The following is a 15202-nucleotide window of genomic DNA, read 5'->3' on the forward strand; positions in this document are numbered from 1 at the left end:
ATGTCTTCCTGACAAGGTGTGGATATGAGGTTTACTAGCTGGGCAGCAGTCAATTTGAAGTTCCATGAGATAAGATTAAACACCTGATTAATGTGATTGATGAAAATTATATTTTCAGATTCTTACAGAATCTTTCAGTGGGCGACATTTTATGAAATCGGCCTACAGTGATTTTCAACTTGTCATCTATTAACAAAGTAGATAATGTATCATAACACAAATAATAGGAAATTGTTTTAGTACTTTCTGAACTACTGTTTTTATCTCAGTCCAAAGTACACACACTGGACACTGTCCAAAACACAAGGTGATGATGATGTCTGAAAATGTTTTGCATATCTATAATTCAGTCTCTTCAGATAAGTTATTAAGTTAGTTACTTATTGATTGATTATAAATATATCTAGTTAGTTAGGCCTATACATCTTTATGTGAGTGAGTGAGTGAGTGAGTGTGTGAGTGAGTGCGTTGAAAAATACAACTTGCACGACCAATCTGGAAATGTTTCAAATAATATTAATAATTATGCAACCTTGAATTGCCTTGCAATTGTCCTCAAGTAAATAGTTGAACATGAACATGTTAGACACTAGACAGGCATTTGTGACAGTTAAATACAGGCTTTTAAGCCCTACGGCTAGGTCAGAGTATATAGTGCAGCTCTTCACATGGTTACTTGGTTATACAATGATGCATCCAAGCAACACATGAATCTATGCATTAAGTTCCAAAGAACAGCATGAAAAGTATTGACTCTTGTAGCCACAAATCATTTCACTCGCACTGAACCATCTTCTCTAGACATTTTGAGTAAGCGTGTGATTTATATGCTACAAGTGGGCAGTGTAGAGTGGTGTACAGTAAGCTCTAATTAGAGTGGTCAGATAGGACTTTTCTGTTTGGATGTATGGCCTGGGCTGTCATTGTCAATAGTGTTGTACTGCTAAGATGTCTGTAAGTTATGAAGTAGCTGCTTGTTTCAGTGTTAATGTACAGCAATTACAGGGGGATTACTGGGTCCGACTCCTACATAGCAATGACAGCTTTAATTGTTTTAATTGATTATACAAAAAAAAAAAAAAGGCATTTAAATGGCATTTAAAATCAATTGACTGAATTTAAATTGGGGTTACCAGTACCACAATACCCAAATAAATATGCAATGTTCATTCATCCTAGTATACAGTAGGCTATGGCCTATCATATGAACAAATATTCAGCTAGACGGTAGACCAGAAGACAAATCTCCATCTCTGTAGGCCTACTCCTGAAAAGTTAACATTTTTAATTATACAAAGAGTTATCATAAATGTTTTTTATTAATATGCAGTCCATACCGTTGTCCAGATGGGGGACACCATTGCGCACGCACGCAGGCAACTATGCAAAAGTGTCAACAAAAATCGTCCGGTCTGCACCGCCTGCTAGAAAATGGTTTACATAAGACAAGAAGCAAGTAGTCGTAGGAGTTAAGTGTCTGTTACTGTTAGTGTGTGTTGTTGCACTCAATGCACTGTATAACGGTAGTTAATATTTGAGCTTGACAAAGAAGACAATGGAATACCTGGACACCACGGCAATCCTTCCCGAGGATTCACTTTCCTCTACTACAGTGACAGACGAAGAAATACCGTCAAATAACACAAACAATACGTTTGGCCATAGAGAAGAGTCTGACACGACGAGCAGTCGCTTCAGACGACCACCGTTCTCGTGTCCTCTTTCGGTTTCAGTAGAGCCAGTATTGTTTCTGTCCATGTTCTCTCTGGCTCTGCAGGGTCCCCTGTTCACACAGTATCTGTGGGAGCGCATCAGTGAAGACCTGGGTTACAATGGAACCAAGAGTGGGGGCTGCGCTAATTCCTCAGCAGACCCCGACCCATTGCAAAAGGTACGTCGTTTGACGATTTAAAGTCGGATCCCGTACTCGTCGCCAAGCCTGTCTAGGGCTACTGTACTTTCACTGTAGTTCTAGGCAGGCTATACTTGAAATGAAATGTAACAATTTCTGGGCGTAATAGTTTGGACAAAGATATGCAGTAGTCCGTCAGAGAGGCTAGCCAGCGAAAACAAATTAGACTCTCGTAGACGTATTTTGTCTTCTGTCAGAATCGATAAATACGTCTACGAGAGTCTATCTATTTACTAGGCCTGGGCCAGCTCATCTGATCATGATATAGAATTTAGTGAGCGTGGATCGAAACCATTGACCGGAACCTTCATTTGACTTCCGACTGTTTTCTTCAAAATAAAAGTAATGTTGACACTCTCACAACCATAGATATATGGTCACTCACAAGTCACAACCTAAGGTCACTCACAACTCACAAGTTTTATTTTATTTTATTTATTTATTTTATTAAATAAATAAAACATGTTATGAATGCAAAACCAGTGGTGATCCTGGCTGCAAGGATTATATCCGGAACACAAATATAATTATTTTTTGTACCCTAATAGTTAATTGTGAGTGATCATGGGGCCATGTTGCTCCAAACATAAAGCCTGGTTTAAAAAAAAGGAGGACAAGAAAAAAGATGTGCGTCTTATGTTGCTCAATCTGAAATAACCACATTTACCAAATCCTCTTCAAACTCCAAAAAAATCACACCAGTGTGAACCGAGTGGTGCTATTGGTTCTCTGTATCGTTCCAATTTGTATCGTCCAATTTCTTCTCTGTATCGTTCCAATTTCTTCTCTGTATCGTTCCAATTTCTTCTCTGTACTCTGGTGCCCCCTACTGGTATAAATAAGTAACATACTCGTGCTCACTTATACAAACATACATAGGCCTACAGGTACCTACCTACCTACCTAGGTACACGGACGTTGCTGGATGTAGGAGTGGTTGCACCACTCAAAAAGTGGAGTTACAGCACCACCATGAGGTCGATCAGTGTAATTTTCTTTTGGACAGTAGGGGTTGACTGTCTTGACTCGTTTGAGCCTTGTGTTGTATTAACTCTTTCCGTTTCTGATTTAGAGCTATTGTATAGAAACAGACACATTTTGCCATATACACATTCGATGAAATTGGTCGATTTGGCCTAATGTGTACTGTATGTGCAGGGAAAACTGTGAGGAGTAGCATGCCTTTCATGCAACGACACTAAAATAATCATAAAACTTGCAATATACAGTATTATTTGTCACCTGTCTTTATCTTAAAATGTTCAGACCGCAAGTCAAACGCTTTAGGTGGCGGAGCTCTCACAATAAATGTGTGCATCAGTGCATGGTGCAGGAATAGAAACAGAGATTCCAGCCACATGGCCACGAAATGTTTTATTGGCAAAATCACCTATTTTCATTTACAGATGACTAGTTATTCTTAGTACTGTAATCAAGGTTAAACAGAGTGAAATGAAGAAAGGAATGTCAATGTATCCCCAGGAGGTGGAAACCTGCACAGCACACTGGACCCTTTACATCAACCTGGGGGGCTTTGCTGTGGGGTTGGTGGTGGTGACTCTGCTGGGTTCCTGGAGTGACCAGGCGGGTCGCCGGCCCATACTCATCATCCCCAACCTGGGCCTCGCACTTCAAACAGGGGTCTACCTCGTGGTCATGTACCTGAAGCTGCCGGTGGTCTACTTCCTCTTGGGCAGACTGCTCAGCAGCCTTTTAGGAGACTTCAACAGCATCCTGGCTGGCTGCTTTGCATATGTGGCTGGTACCAGTGACAGAGTGTCCCGTACCTTCAGGGTGGCAGTGCTGGAGGCTTGCCTGGGCATTGCAGGCATGCTGGCTAGCATCATTGGAGGGCAGTGGCGCCGTGCACAGGGGTATTAAATGGTCATTAATGATTACGTTTGCTGTATATCTCTGGAATTTCCGGTCACATAATGCTCACTTCACCCGAAACATAAACAGACCACAATGTAACATTTGTTGTTTCCATTATTTATGTTTATTCTATATTTATGTTTATTATTCTATATTGTCTTGATTTAGATACATCAATCCATTCTGGCTGTCGCTGGCCACCTACCTGGCTGCAGCTCTTTATGCGTATCTGTTTGTGCCCGAGTCCGTCGTCAGAGACCCCAGTGCCCGGCTCCTTACCACTCGCCACCACCGTGCCATCTACAGCCTCTACTCCACAGCGGGTGCCACCAGTGAGGGCGATGGAACATTTCGGAGGAGAAAGCTATGGCTTTACACACTGTGCTTCTTTGTGGTGGTGACGGTTCACTTTGGCAGCCGGGAGCTGTACGTGTTGTATGAACTGAGCGCACCACTGTGCTGGGGTCCAGGGCTCATAGGCTACGGCTCAGCGGCTCAGCACCTGGCCTACGTGAGTAGTCTGTTGGGACTGAAGATCATGCAGCGCTGCTTGAAGGACGCCTGGGTGGCCCTGGCGGGTCTGGTCTCCAACGTGGCCGGGCTGCTGGTCATCTCTGCAGCTGACACCACCCAGCTCCTGTTCACAGGTGAGAGAAACGTATGGAAGTTCAGTTAACCACTTCAACCGTTGTGTTGTTGTGTCCAAAACTGTGTTCACACACTTTGCAGTGTTTGTTGTTAGTTGATTTGCCTGGTTAAACAAAGGTTCACCAGTTTTCCAACAACACTAATACAGAGTCATTTAAACTAAATGCTACAGGTTTGAGAGGGTATTCTTTGTGTGATTATACAACAGCTCATGTGGTTTGTGCTGTGACCCTGCAAATATTATCTTTGAGAGAAAAGAAAGGCAGATGCCCATTCAGTACGATGCTGGTGTGCAGTACCCATTATCATCTTGTAGGCCTGTCTATGACATTCAGTATGTTGACTTCAGGGATCTTCATGAATGGCATGAAGGGGACACAGACACACAGCTACAGAAATCAACTTTGCTAGTACGTATTGCTAATTTGCTACGCCTGACCTGATTGCCATGAGAAGAAGCCGTTATAGCCAGCACATGGAGATGGCAGACTAAATGGAAAGTGAAAAGAGAAGAGGATTCTGTATTAAATTAATTCATATTTGAGCAGACAGACTGGGGATGCATTGGCTGGACAATAATGATCCTCTCTGGCCTCTTTAATCTGTGCCTCTATCCCCTCACCATCTGGTTGTGCACGAGTTTGAGCATTTTCAGATTTGGACACATCACTGACAGGAAGGCTAAAGGACATGGATCCATTTGGTTTCATTAATACACTCTCAGGAGTTAAACATCTGCATTACTTAATAATTTACAAGAAGTCTACACAATTAGAGAATGTAGAATAATTGTTATTTTTGTAGATTATGAAATGACTACGCCACCTTCACAAATAGGAGTGAGGGACTTGTATATGCATACACATCTAACCCTGGATCATCACCTACATCTGCATATGGAGCCGGCTAGCAACTCTACATCTGACCTCAAACCCTTATATCTCCATATATGGAGCTGACCTGTTCCGACATTCCATAATGTTGATCCTTTCCACCCGTCCTTCCTGTTCTGACATTCCATACGTTGATCTGACCTCATCAAATCCTGTACACTCAAGACACGCTCCAGATATGGCCAGTACAGAATTCATTCCATATGTTCTGTATCTGACCCCCCATGCCAAAGCGCCAGCGCTCGCCCAACAGTCTACCGTCTGCCGTCACACAGGCGGATGCGTGCATGCCACCGTCACCTCGCCCTCAGACCGTTTGTCACACAGCTGCCGTTCATACAGTACCCAGTATAGAGTTCTCAACGGGCCTGAAAATGAAGGCCCGGCTCTGGGTTCTGTATGAACGGCAGCTTGAGGGTGACAAACAGTGCACGTATGAATTCATGAAACAAAATAAAAAGTTTAGAGCTACTAAAATACCCGCATTAGAAAGCTTTCTACCATTCTAGCTGCATTTTACTGTGGGAGGGGTGGTGAAAATGGAGAACAGGGGGCATCTATGAAACAATTCAAGGCCAACATCACGGAGTCAATTTTCATTTCTATGCTGATGATACCCAACTATATCTTTCTGTGGCTCCAGGTGATCCCTGTGCTTTAGACCCGCTGTTTACCTGTCTGTCTAGCATCAAATGTTGGATGAGTGAGAACTTTCTCAAGCTAAATGAGGATAAGACAGAAGTTCTCATAATCGGTTCTAGTGAACAGAAATAATCAATATTAAGCAGACTTGGCAACCTGACTGTAGAAAGTAACAGTACAGTAAAGAACCTGGGGGTTATTATTGATTCTGAATTTAATTTTAATTCACACATTAATCATGCTACCAAGATTGCCTTTTTTCACAAATATTGCACGAATCAGAGCCTATGTGCAAAAACGCTAATCCACGCCTTTGTTTTTTCTCGGCTTGATTACTGCAACTTGTCCAAAATGCAGCAGCCAGAGTTTTAACTAGAACTAAGATGAGAGAACATATTACTCCAGTTTTGGCATCACTGCACTGGCTTCCGGTTGTTTTTAGGATTGATTTAAAATTCTTTTACTTGTCTATAAAGCTCTCAATGGTCTTGCACCTTCCTACCTACATGACTGCCTGCCTGCAGCTTTTTGCTTCTACGGGCCGTCGGCATGGAACAAGCTCCCACTGTACCTTCGTCAGGCAGCCTCTGTAGACATTTTTAAAGCTCAGCTCAAGACCCACTTCTACAACATTGCTTTTAATTGATCTTTTATTTTTTTATTTTTTGTTATTCATGTCCTCACTGTATTGCATTACTGCTTGTTTTTTTAATGTCGTTGCCTTGCTTTTCTTTTATTCTCCATTGTTCTGTAAAGCACTTTGAGCTGCATTTCATGTCATGAAAGGTGCTATACAAATAAAGTTTTATTATTATTATTATAACATGTACTGCATGTTGGGACAGGATTTTAGGCTGATTCAGGGTACACGTGTTTTGGTGTGGACTTCTCCTTTAATTTGACAACTGACATTAGTCACAAGAATTTTACATTGCAACATTATCCATGATCAGACACAATTGCACAAGTTAAACTCTGATAATCGAAGGGTACTAATATGATACATTACTTTTATGATTTTGAAGAACCAATGCTTGCAATACATCTTGTGGCATTGAGAGAAGTGGCGTTAACCTCAGGTTGAAGCAATACCATAATTATGTCCTCATGAAAATAAGAAACTGATTTGGCTCTCCCCAGGCTATGGGCTGTATTTTCTCTCCATGGCCTCCACTCCTGTCATCAGGTCCAAGTTATCCAAGTTGGTGGGCCCATCAGAACAAGGTCAGTCACTGGTCAAAAGGAGCTCACCTACTGTACTTCACCTATACATCACACTACATTGGTTACATACTGTACATTAGTTGGCATGCTGTAGCACAGTAGCATTTAATATCTGTCTCCACCAGGCCGAAGGCATGGGGGAAGAGTATGTTTTGCACTGTTTTGTCCGTGTGTGTGTGTCCTTCTGCCCGTCCGTTATCAGCTAATCTCCGGCACCGTTTGCCCGATCCATGCCAAACTTTGCACACACACTCCCTGGATGCCAACGACGAACCTCTGCCCCAAATATTCCTCAACGGCCTGTTATAGCGCCACCATGAGGCCACAACCTGACCTGCCCTGGTGGAGACCTGTGCCGATGGGCACTTTATATAGTATTTTATGTGTTCTGATTCCCTCTGCCCAATCACCTAAAGTAAGCTCAATAACTCTAGCATTAAACTTCAGGAAGAGTGGGATTTGAACATGAACTCTCTGTGCTGATCAACCCCTACTGCACCATCACTCAGTAACAACTGCCTCTTCGTACTGTTGAAGCGATCTTTTGTATGTTAGCCTTCAGTTAGTAAAGTTGAAAGAATCGAGAGCATGTGTCTCCACAGTAAGCTGAATAATAAAAAGTGTGAATGGAGTTTCTAGGTGAAAGTGATTTTTTGACGTGCCAAAATCTGCCATTGACCCCCATGTTAAAAGTCTCAAATTTGAAAGCACTATATTTCTAAAACTATGACACCTTTCAAAGATTCCTTTTCGGGCAAACATGTCCACCGTAAGATGAACCTAAGTAGGCTAGAATGGGGTTGGTAGGTTTAAGTATGTAGGACTAGTAGCATGCCAAAGTTTGTGCTATTGCCATAGAGAATGCATTGGGCGTTTAAGTTAAATAACTCAAAAACTACAAAACATTTAAAAGTAAAAAGTTCCAGCATGTGTCTCCCCAGTAAGCTGAATAATAAAAAGTGTGAATGGAGTTTCTAGGTGAAAGTGATTTTTTGACGTGCCAAAATCTGCCATTGAGCCCCATTATAAAAGTCTCAAATTTGAAAGCACTATATTTCTAAAACGATGACACCTTTCAAAGATTCCTTTTCAGGCAAACATGTCCACCGTAAGATGAACCTAAGTAGGCTAGAATGGGGTTGGTAGGTTTAATTATGTAGAACTAGTAGCATGCCAAAGTTTGTGCTATTGCCGTTATGCCGTATAGTTCATGGTTTTGGCCCATCATCAGACAGAATAGGCTGTGTATTTGCATACTGGGCCCTGATTGGTGGCCCAAAACTTGGTTGGAAAGTCCCTCTTTTATGTCTGTCTTCTAGGCCAGTTGGAAAAGGGCACACTGAGAGGTGGTAAGAGTATGTTGAATTGGACATTCAGACATAAGCCCCAACCGTTACATCTCAGGAAACAGGGGGAGAGAGCACCGTCTCCCGATGGTCCTCCAGCACCTTGATGACATGGGACTTGAACCTGCCAACTGTCTGTAGCAGAGGCAACCGATCAAGCGCACCACACCATTGAGCCAAGGCACCTTTGGGCATTCAGCAGATGTCTCCTGGTGCTTTTGATTTTTGATTTTTTATTCAAGCCTTGAAAAGTTCAAATTACTGCAGCATTGAGCTGTAGGAGGAAAGGGACATGAACATGGAATGTCTGTACTGAAAGGCTGATCATTAGACCACTGGGCCATCAGTCAGAGACTATCAGCCAAAGTCTCCTGGTAATTTTGAAGTGATCTTTTGTTCGTTAGCCTTCAGTTAGTAAAGTTAAAATAACAGAATCATATTAATCAGATGTTTCTTAGCGCTGTTGAGGTCTTCTTTTGTATGTTAGTGTAACAGCCGGGAATCTAACCCTGGTCTTCCACGTGGAAAGCCAACATCTTAACCACTACGAGTTTTGTGGTTGTCAGGCTGAGGCTGTGAGCCACTGCTAGAATAGCAGTAAATGAAGCTCATATAGCATTAAACTTCAGGAAGAGTGGGATTTGAACATGAACTCTCTGTGTTGATCAACCCCTACTACACCATCACTCAGTAACAACTGCCTCTTCGTACTGTTGAAGCAATCTTTTGTATGTTAGCAAAGTTGAAAGAATCGAGAGTTGAACATAGAATCACTTTCATCAGATGCTTTGAATGTTAGTTTAACACCCAGAAATCAAACACAGGTCCCCTGCACTGAAGGCCAATATCTTAACCACTAAGCCAAAGCAACTGCCTATGGCTCAGGGGAGATATGAGACTTTTGAGGTCATCAGGCTGAGGCTGTGATCTAGTGCTATACAATATAGCCTTCAGTTAATACACCTCTACATGTTCAAATCCCTGTTCTCCTATAGCTTAATGCTGGAGTGTTTCAACTTTACTAACTGAGGGCTAACACACACAATTACCAGGAGATGTTCACTGTGTGTCTGACTGATGGTGCAATGGTCTAATGATCAGTCTCTCTGTACGGACATTCCATGTTCAAGTACCATTGCTCCTATATAGCACACTGCTTGAGTACTTTGAACTTTTCAAGGCTTGAATAAGAAATAAAAACTCAAAAGCACCAGGAGACATCTGCTGAATGCCCTAAGGTGCCTTGGCTCAATGGTGTGGTGCGCTTGATCGGTTGCCTCTGCTACAGACAGTTGGCAGGTTCAAGTCCCATGTCATCAAGGTGCTGGAACGGACCATCGGGAGACGGTGCTCTCTCCCCCTGTTTCCTGAAAAGTAACAGTTGGGGGTTATGTTTGAAAGAACCCTGTCCACCTAACATTTTACAGATAAGAATTAGGTCAAACGTTTAAAATGAAATAGCAATGCATTTTGGCCCATCATCTGACAGAATAGTCTGTGTATTTGCATACTGGGCCCCGATTATAATCGTCGACAATGGCAATGTCATTTTTCTTGACTTTTGACGATGAAAAAACGACACACTATAGTATATTTGTTTAATCATTTTCATCTTTTTTGTATCGTCGCAAAAACCATGAACTATAGCTCATGGTTTTCGCAACGATTTCTAAAACAAATATGAAAATGATGAAAAAACAACATACTTTAGTTCATGGTTTTGGCCCATCATCAGACAGAATAGCCTGTGTATTTGCATACAGGGCCCTGATTAGTGGCCCAAAACTTGGTTGGAAAGTCCCTCTTTTATGTCTGGCTTCCAGGCCAGTTGGAAAAGGGCACACTGAGAGGTGGTAAGAGTATGTTAAATTGGACATTTTCATGGTAAAAGGTTAGCTGGACAAGATTCTTTCAGACATAAGCCCCAAACGTTACATCTCAGGAAACAGGGGGAGAGAGCACCGTGTCCCGATGGTCCTCCAGCACATTGATGACATGGGACTTGAACCTGCCAACTGTCTGTAGCAGAGGCAACCGATCAAGCACACCACACCATTGAGCCAAGGCACCTTTGGGCATTCAGCAGATGTCTCCTGGTGCTTTTGAGTTTTTGTTTTTTTATTCGAGCCTTGAAAAGTTCAAATTACTGCAGCATTGAATGAGACTTGAACACAGAAAGTCTGCACTGAAAGACTCATCATTAGACCACTGCGCCATAAGTCAGACACTCTCAGGCAAAGTCTCCTGGTAATTTTGGAGTGATCTTTTGTTTGTTAGCCTTCATTTAGTAAAGTTAAAATAACACAGAATCATATTAATCAGATGTTTCTTAGCGCTGTTGAGGTCTTCTTTTGCATGTTAGTGTAACAGCCGGGAATCGAACCCTGGTCTTCCACGTTGAAAGCCAACATGCTGACCACTGAGACAAGTCAAATTGCCTATGACTCAGGGGAGATATTAGAGTTTTGAGGTCGTCAGGCTGAGGCTGTGAGCCACTGCTAGAATAGCCTTCAGTTAAAATCCAGTCTGTTAAAATGACTACTCCCAAAGTTCTCTTACCTCTTTCAATGTATTCCACTATTCTTGCCTAAATCCTTTTTTAAGTCTTTAGATCAGATGATTTCAACATTTATTTGGGGGAGGTAAACAGCCCAGAATTAAGAACTCTGTTCTACAGAGGAGCCGTGATGATGGGGGGTTAGCTCTACCCAATTTGACTTATTGGTCAGCCAATGTTCAGAAAATGGCCTACTGGTTCCACTCCCCTCTAACTCCCCTCTATGTTACGAAACGGTTCAAGTCTAGGTGTTTTACTGCCCGTAACATGTATGAAAGAACAACACGGCTCATAAAAGAGTATTTGGTTTAATACTCAAATGACAATAAATAACAAAGTGGCTTAAGTGCATCACAAAATGGTGGACAGAATGGCTCTGTGAGCCCAGAATTATGGAGTGACTTACATGACGGATGAACAAACGACACAACTTAACACACAGACAAATGGAATTACAACTAAACCTGACATGAAACACATAAGCAGTCGGCTGGAGGGAAGGCCACAGGCTGGAGTGTTCCCACCCCGAAGTCCAGACAGAGAGTGAGCTTTATAGTCCAGGAAGCAAGGCCTGAGCTGCCACAGGACCAATCCGAGGGCTGATCAGGCTCCAAGCCAGGCCCTCCTCAGGACGGCAACACATTAGGGACAACAATGCTCAGCACCTGCAGGGGACAGAAGCAACAACCAGTACCAGGCAACATAATAGGCGCTCCTCCTATAACCTAGTACCTGCTAAAAACCTACTAATAAATATATATATAGGTATGATAGCCTCAGCTCTATATTTATTTATTATCAAACATAATCAAAACAGCCAACAGCTGTCACACCATACTCCCAAAGTTCTCTTACCTCTTTCAATGTATTCCACTATTCTTGCCTAAATCCTTTTTTAAGTCTTTAGATCAGATGATTTCAACATTTATTTGGGGGGGGTAAACAGCCCAGAATTAAGAACTCTGTTCTACAGAGGAGCCGTGATGATGGGGGGTTAGCTCTACCCAATTTGACTTATTGGTCAGCCAATGTTCAGAAAATGGCCTACTGGTTCCACTCCCCTCTAACTGACTGGTGTGTACTGGAATTTAAATCATGCCGCTCAATGTCTCTCCCAGTAGCACTCTACTCTAAATTACCCCTATCACCATCTAAATTTACCCAAAACCCAGTAGTGATTGCCACCATTAAGATTTGGTCACAGTTGCGCTCCCACTTTAAATTTAAGGATGGCTCTGTAAATTGTCCCATACTTGGCAATCACCTATTCCCTCCCTCTATGTCAGACTTAGCTTTCAAACAGTGGAAAGATAAAGGTCTTGTGACCTTGGACACAAATAACATGGCAGCCAACCCAAGAGTCTCTGCAAGCATGTCCGGCAAGGACATGCCAGTCTTTGCTTTGACTGGAAATTAAACTCTGTCTCTCCTATACAAAGTTATACTGTACAGTCAAGACCCTAGCAGAGACCAACCCCCTGTGTTTATACATTTATGGATGGTTGTTATTGCTTTGTTAAACAAGTAAGCAAACATAGTGCTGCTATAAATAGATCTATTAATTACAATTAGGAAGGTGGGGCATTTCATTATCAAAATATCACACAAGTGATCTTTATAGTCATGTAATCAATCATGCCAGATCTGTCATGTAATGTATGCCAGCCATTTATTGAAAACACAACATGCATTCATCTTTATAACATTACTAAGCATTATGAATATACTGTTACAAACAATCATATCCTGGTGGAGACCTGTGCCCAGAGGGGGCACTTTTTCTAGTTTAATTGTGTTGTCAAAATAACTTTTGTTGGTCAGTATTTATTCTGTTTAAATAATTTGTACATGCCTTTTGATGGAAGTAAATTTGTTTTTCAAACTTTTCCACCAACTTGTACGGTTGCATTCTTGCACTAGGTCTAGGTGATAGAGAAAGTAAAATGCAACATTGATATACAGTTATATAATTGTATGTTGATGTGTGTTCCAGGTGCCCTGTTTGCCTCAGTAGCCTGTGTGGAGGGCCTGTGTGCTCTGGTAGCCAGTGGCCTCTTCAACTCTCTCTACCCAGCCACACTGCACTTCATGAAGGGATTCACATTCCTTTTTGCTGCCATCCTCCTTTTTATCCCTGCTGGAGTCATTGGGTAAGTTTTCCCATTATTCAAGTAGAAGTATGGTTATTGAAGAACACAAGTTGTTCTTTTGAAGACTATTTACTATTTAGTATTGCCAGCTTCGAGGGCTAATGTGGCATCCTGACTAAATATCTCAGTCCCGCTCCAATGCAGTAATGATCTGCTCACTTTTCTTTATAAGAATGCTGTCTCAAAAATTTCAATATGAAGTGGAAATATGTTCAAAGCAAACTTAAACAGAATATCATCCTGATTGTGCCATAAGAGCTACAGTAGTAGACTACTGTTATTCTTGCCTTTACAAAAGTAGTTGAGTACAATAAATGGCTAAATATCTTTAAGAACTGTACTATGTTACTATTTTACATGTTTGACAGCTTACCCTGTTGTTTGTTAACTAGGGTTCATGCCATTTACTCCATTCTTGCATGTTTGTACAGTAAGTCACTCTGAATAAGAGCGTCTGCTAAATGCCTAAATTGAAATGTGTTATCTGTCTAGGACCTTGGAGTTTCAAGACCAGAGGAGAGACCACAGAGATGATTCTACGGAGTCCTGACCTGACACCCAAGTGCCATAGCCTTACAGTGGCTGATGGTTTAGCCTGGTATCAGGCTAAAGGGATTAGTCTTGTGTATCTCTGACTCAGGGACAAACCTTTCACTTGGGTACTGATGTGGCTAATTTTACACTGTAACGGTTGAGGAATAGTAATGACAAAGAACTGTCTCAAGTGGTCTTTATTACACGTATATGTGGATGTTATTTGACAGATGTGCTCATGGCAGAATCTTCAAGCAACATGCTGCAGGACACAAGTATATTGTCCCAGTTCAACCCACTAGAGAGAGAGAGAGAGAGGTACTAATGAGGAAAGGGAGAGACAGGCAGACAATGGTGAGAGAGTTGAGTGGGAGTCTGCGAGAATGCATCGTTATCTGTTCATTGGACCCTGACTTTTCGGTTTCCCATAAGAAAAGAGAACCAACAGAAAAAATTAAAAATAATGATCAACAATATTATTATATGAAAAGAATGGTAAAGCACTCAGTGAGTGCACTTAAGTTCTACAACCACCTAAAAGAAAGTGACCTAGATGCACTCCATAACAAGGCACTCACACACAGTGAAACTCTAGAGAGATGCCCCCTCAGCCAGCTGGCCCTGGAACTCCGGGCACAAACACAAACAGAGCCACGAGATAGAAAACCCATTGGACTAAACCAAATTATAAAACAGCAAAAGGAAAACTATCTGACACATTGGAAAGAAGCAACACAAAAGCAGAGTAAACTAGAATGCTATCTGGCCCTAAACAGAGAATACACAGTGGCAGAATACCTGAGCATTGTGACCGACCCAAAACAAAGAAAAATCTTAACCAGGTACAGACTCAGTGAGCACAGTCTCGCGATCGAGAAAGGCCGTCATAGGCAGACCTGTGTCCCGAGAGAAGACAGACTATGCACCCACTGCACACAAAATGAAGTGGAAACCGAGCTACACTTCCTAACCATCTGTCCATTGTACCAAGACATCAGAGACACATACTTCCCACAGATTACAACCACACACAGAGATTTTGAAAACATGACCAATGACAAAAAAATCCCATATCTGCTGGGCGAAGTACAACAATGTGCAAACACAGCAGCAAGATTTGTAAGTTGCTGTGATAGGAGAAGGATATAAAATGGAACACAACCACCCTAAAGACTAATCATTGTGTATATTCCTGCACTATACCTGCATCGAGTGACCTTGGTACATAGAATTTGATCTATTGAAGATTCTGACCTTCAAATGTACATAATTTTTGTTTTGATTGTATTGCTGTATTGTTCTTTCTGCTTTGGCAATGTAAACGTATGTTTTCTCATGCCAATAAAGCCCTTTGAATTGAATTGAATTGAGTGCTATGTAGCAAACACAGTAGTAAGATGGAAATTCTCTGTCAGTACTGT

General features: G+C 41.9%; 1 protein-coding gene across 2 annotated transcripts; it reads left to right on the forward strand.

Moving 5' to 3' along the window:
• The first annotated feature begins 1403 nt into the window (after positions 1-1403).
• slc46a1 (solute carrier family 46 member 1) lies at positions 1404-14992 on the forward strand. Of its 2 annotated transcripts, XM_083772562.1 has the most exons (6): positions 1404-1891; positions 3395-3786; positions 3956-4434; positions 7111-7194; positions 13091-13247; positions 13740-14992. In XM_083772562.1, exons 1-6 carry the CDS (start codon positions 1556-1558, stop codon positions 13795-13797), a joined length of 1506 nt encoding a protein of 501 aa, XP_083628688.1. In that variant the 5' UTR covers positions 1404-1555; the 3' UTR covers positions 13798-14992. The 2 variants fall into 2 exon arrangements, with proteins under 2 accessions (XP_083628688.1, XP_083628689.1); XM_083772563.1 differs by lacking the exon at positions 7111-7194.
• Positions 14993-15202: the final 210 nt, after the last annotated feature.

This window comes from Protomyctophum parallelum (genome assembly GCF_964188405.1).
Source record: "Protomyctophum parallelum genome assembly, chromosome: 9".
NCBI lineage: Eukaryota > Metazoa > Chordata > Actinopteri > Myctophiformes > Myctophidae > Protomyctophum > Protomyctophum parallelum.

What these genes read in the sequence shown, in the direction of transcription:
- slc46a1 (XM_083772562.1), top strand. Translation starts at nt 1,556, where the DNA reads ATGGAATACCTGGACACCACGGCAATCCTTCCCGAGGATTCACTTTCC. An exon ending in CAGTGGCGCCGTGCACAGGG is followed by an intron (nt 3,787 to 3,955) that starts GTATTAAATGGT and finishes GTCTTGATTTAG; the next exon opens with ATACATCAATCCATTCTGGC. An exon ending in CACCCAGCTCCTGTTCACAG is followed by an intron (nt 4,435 to 7,110) that starts GTGAGAGAAACG and finishes GGCTCTCCCCAG; the next exon opens with GCTATGGGCTGTATTTTCTC.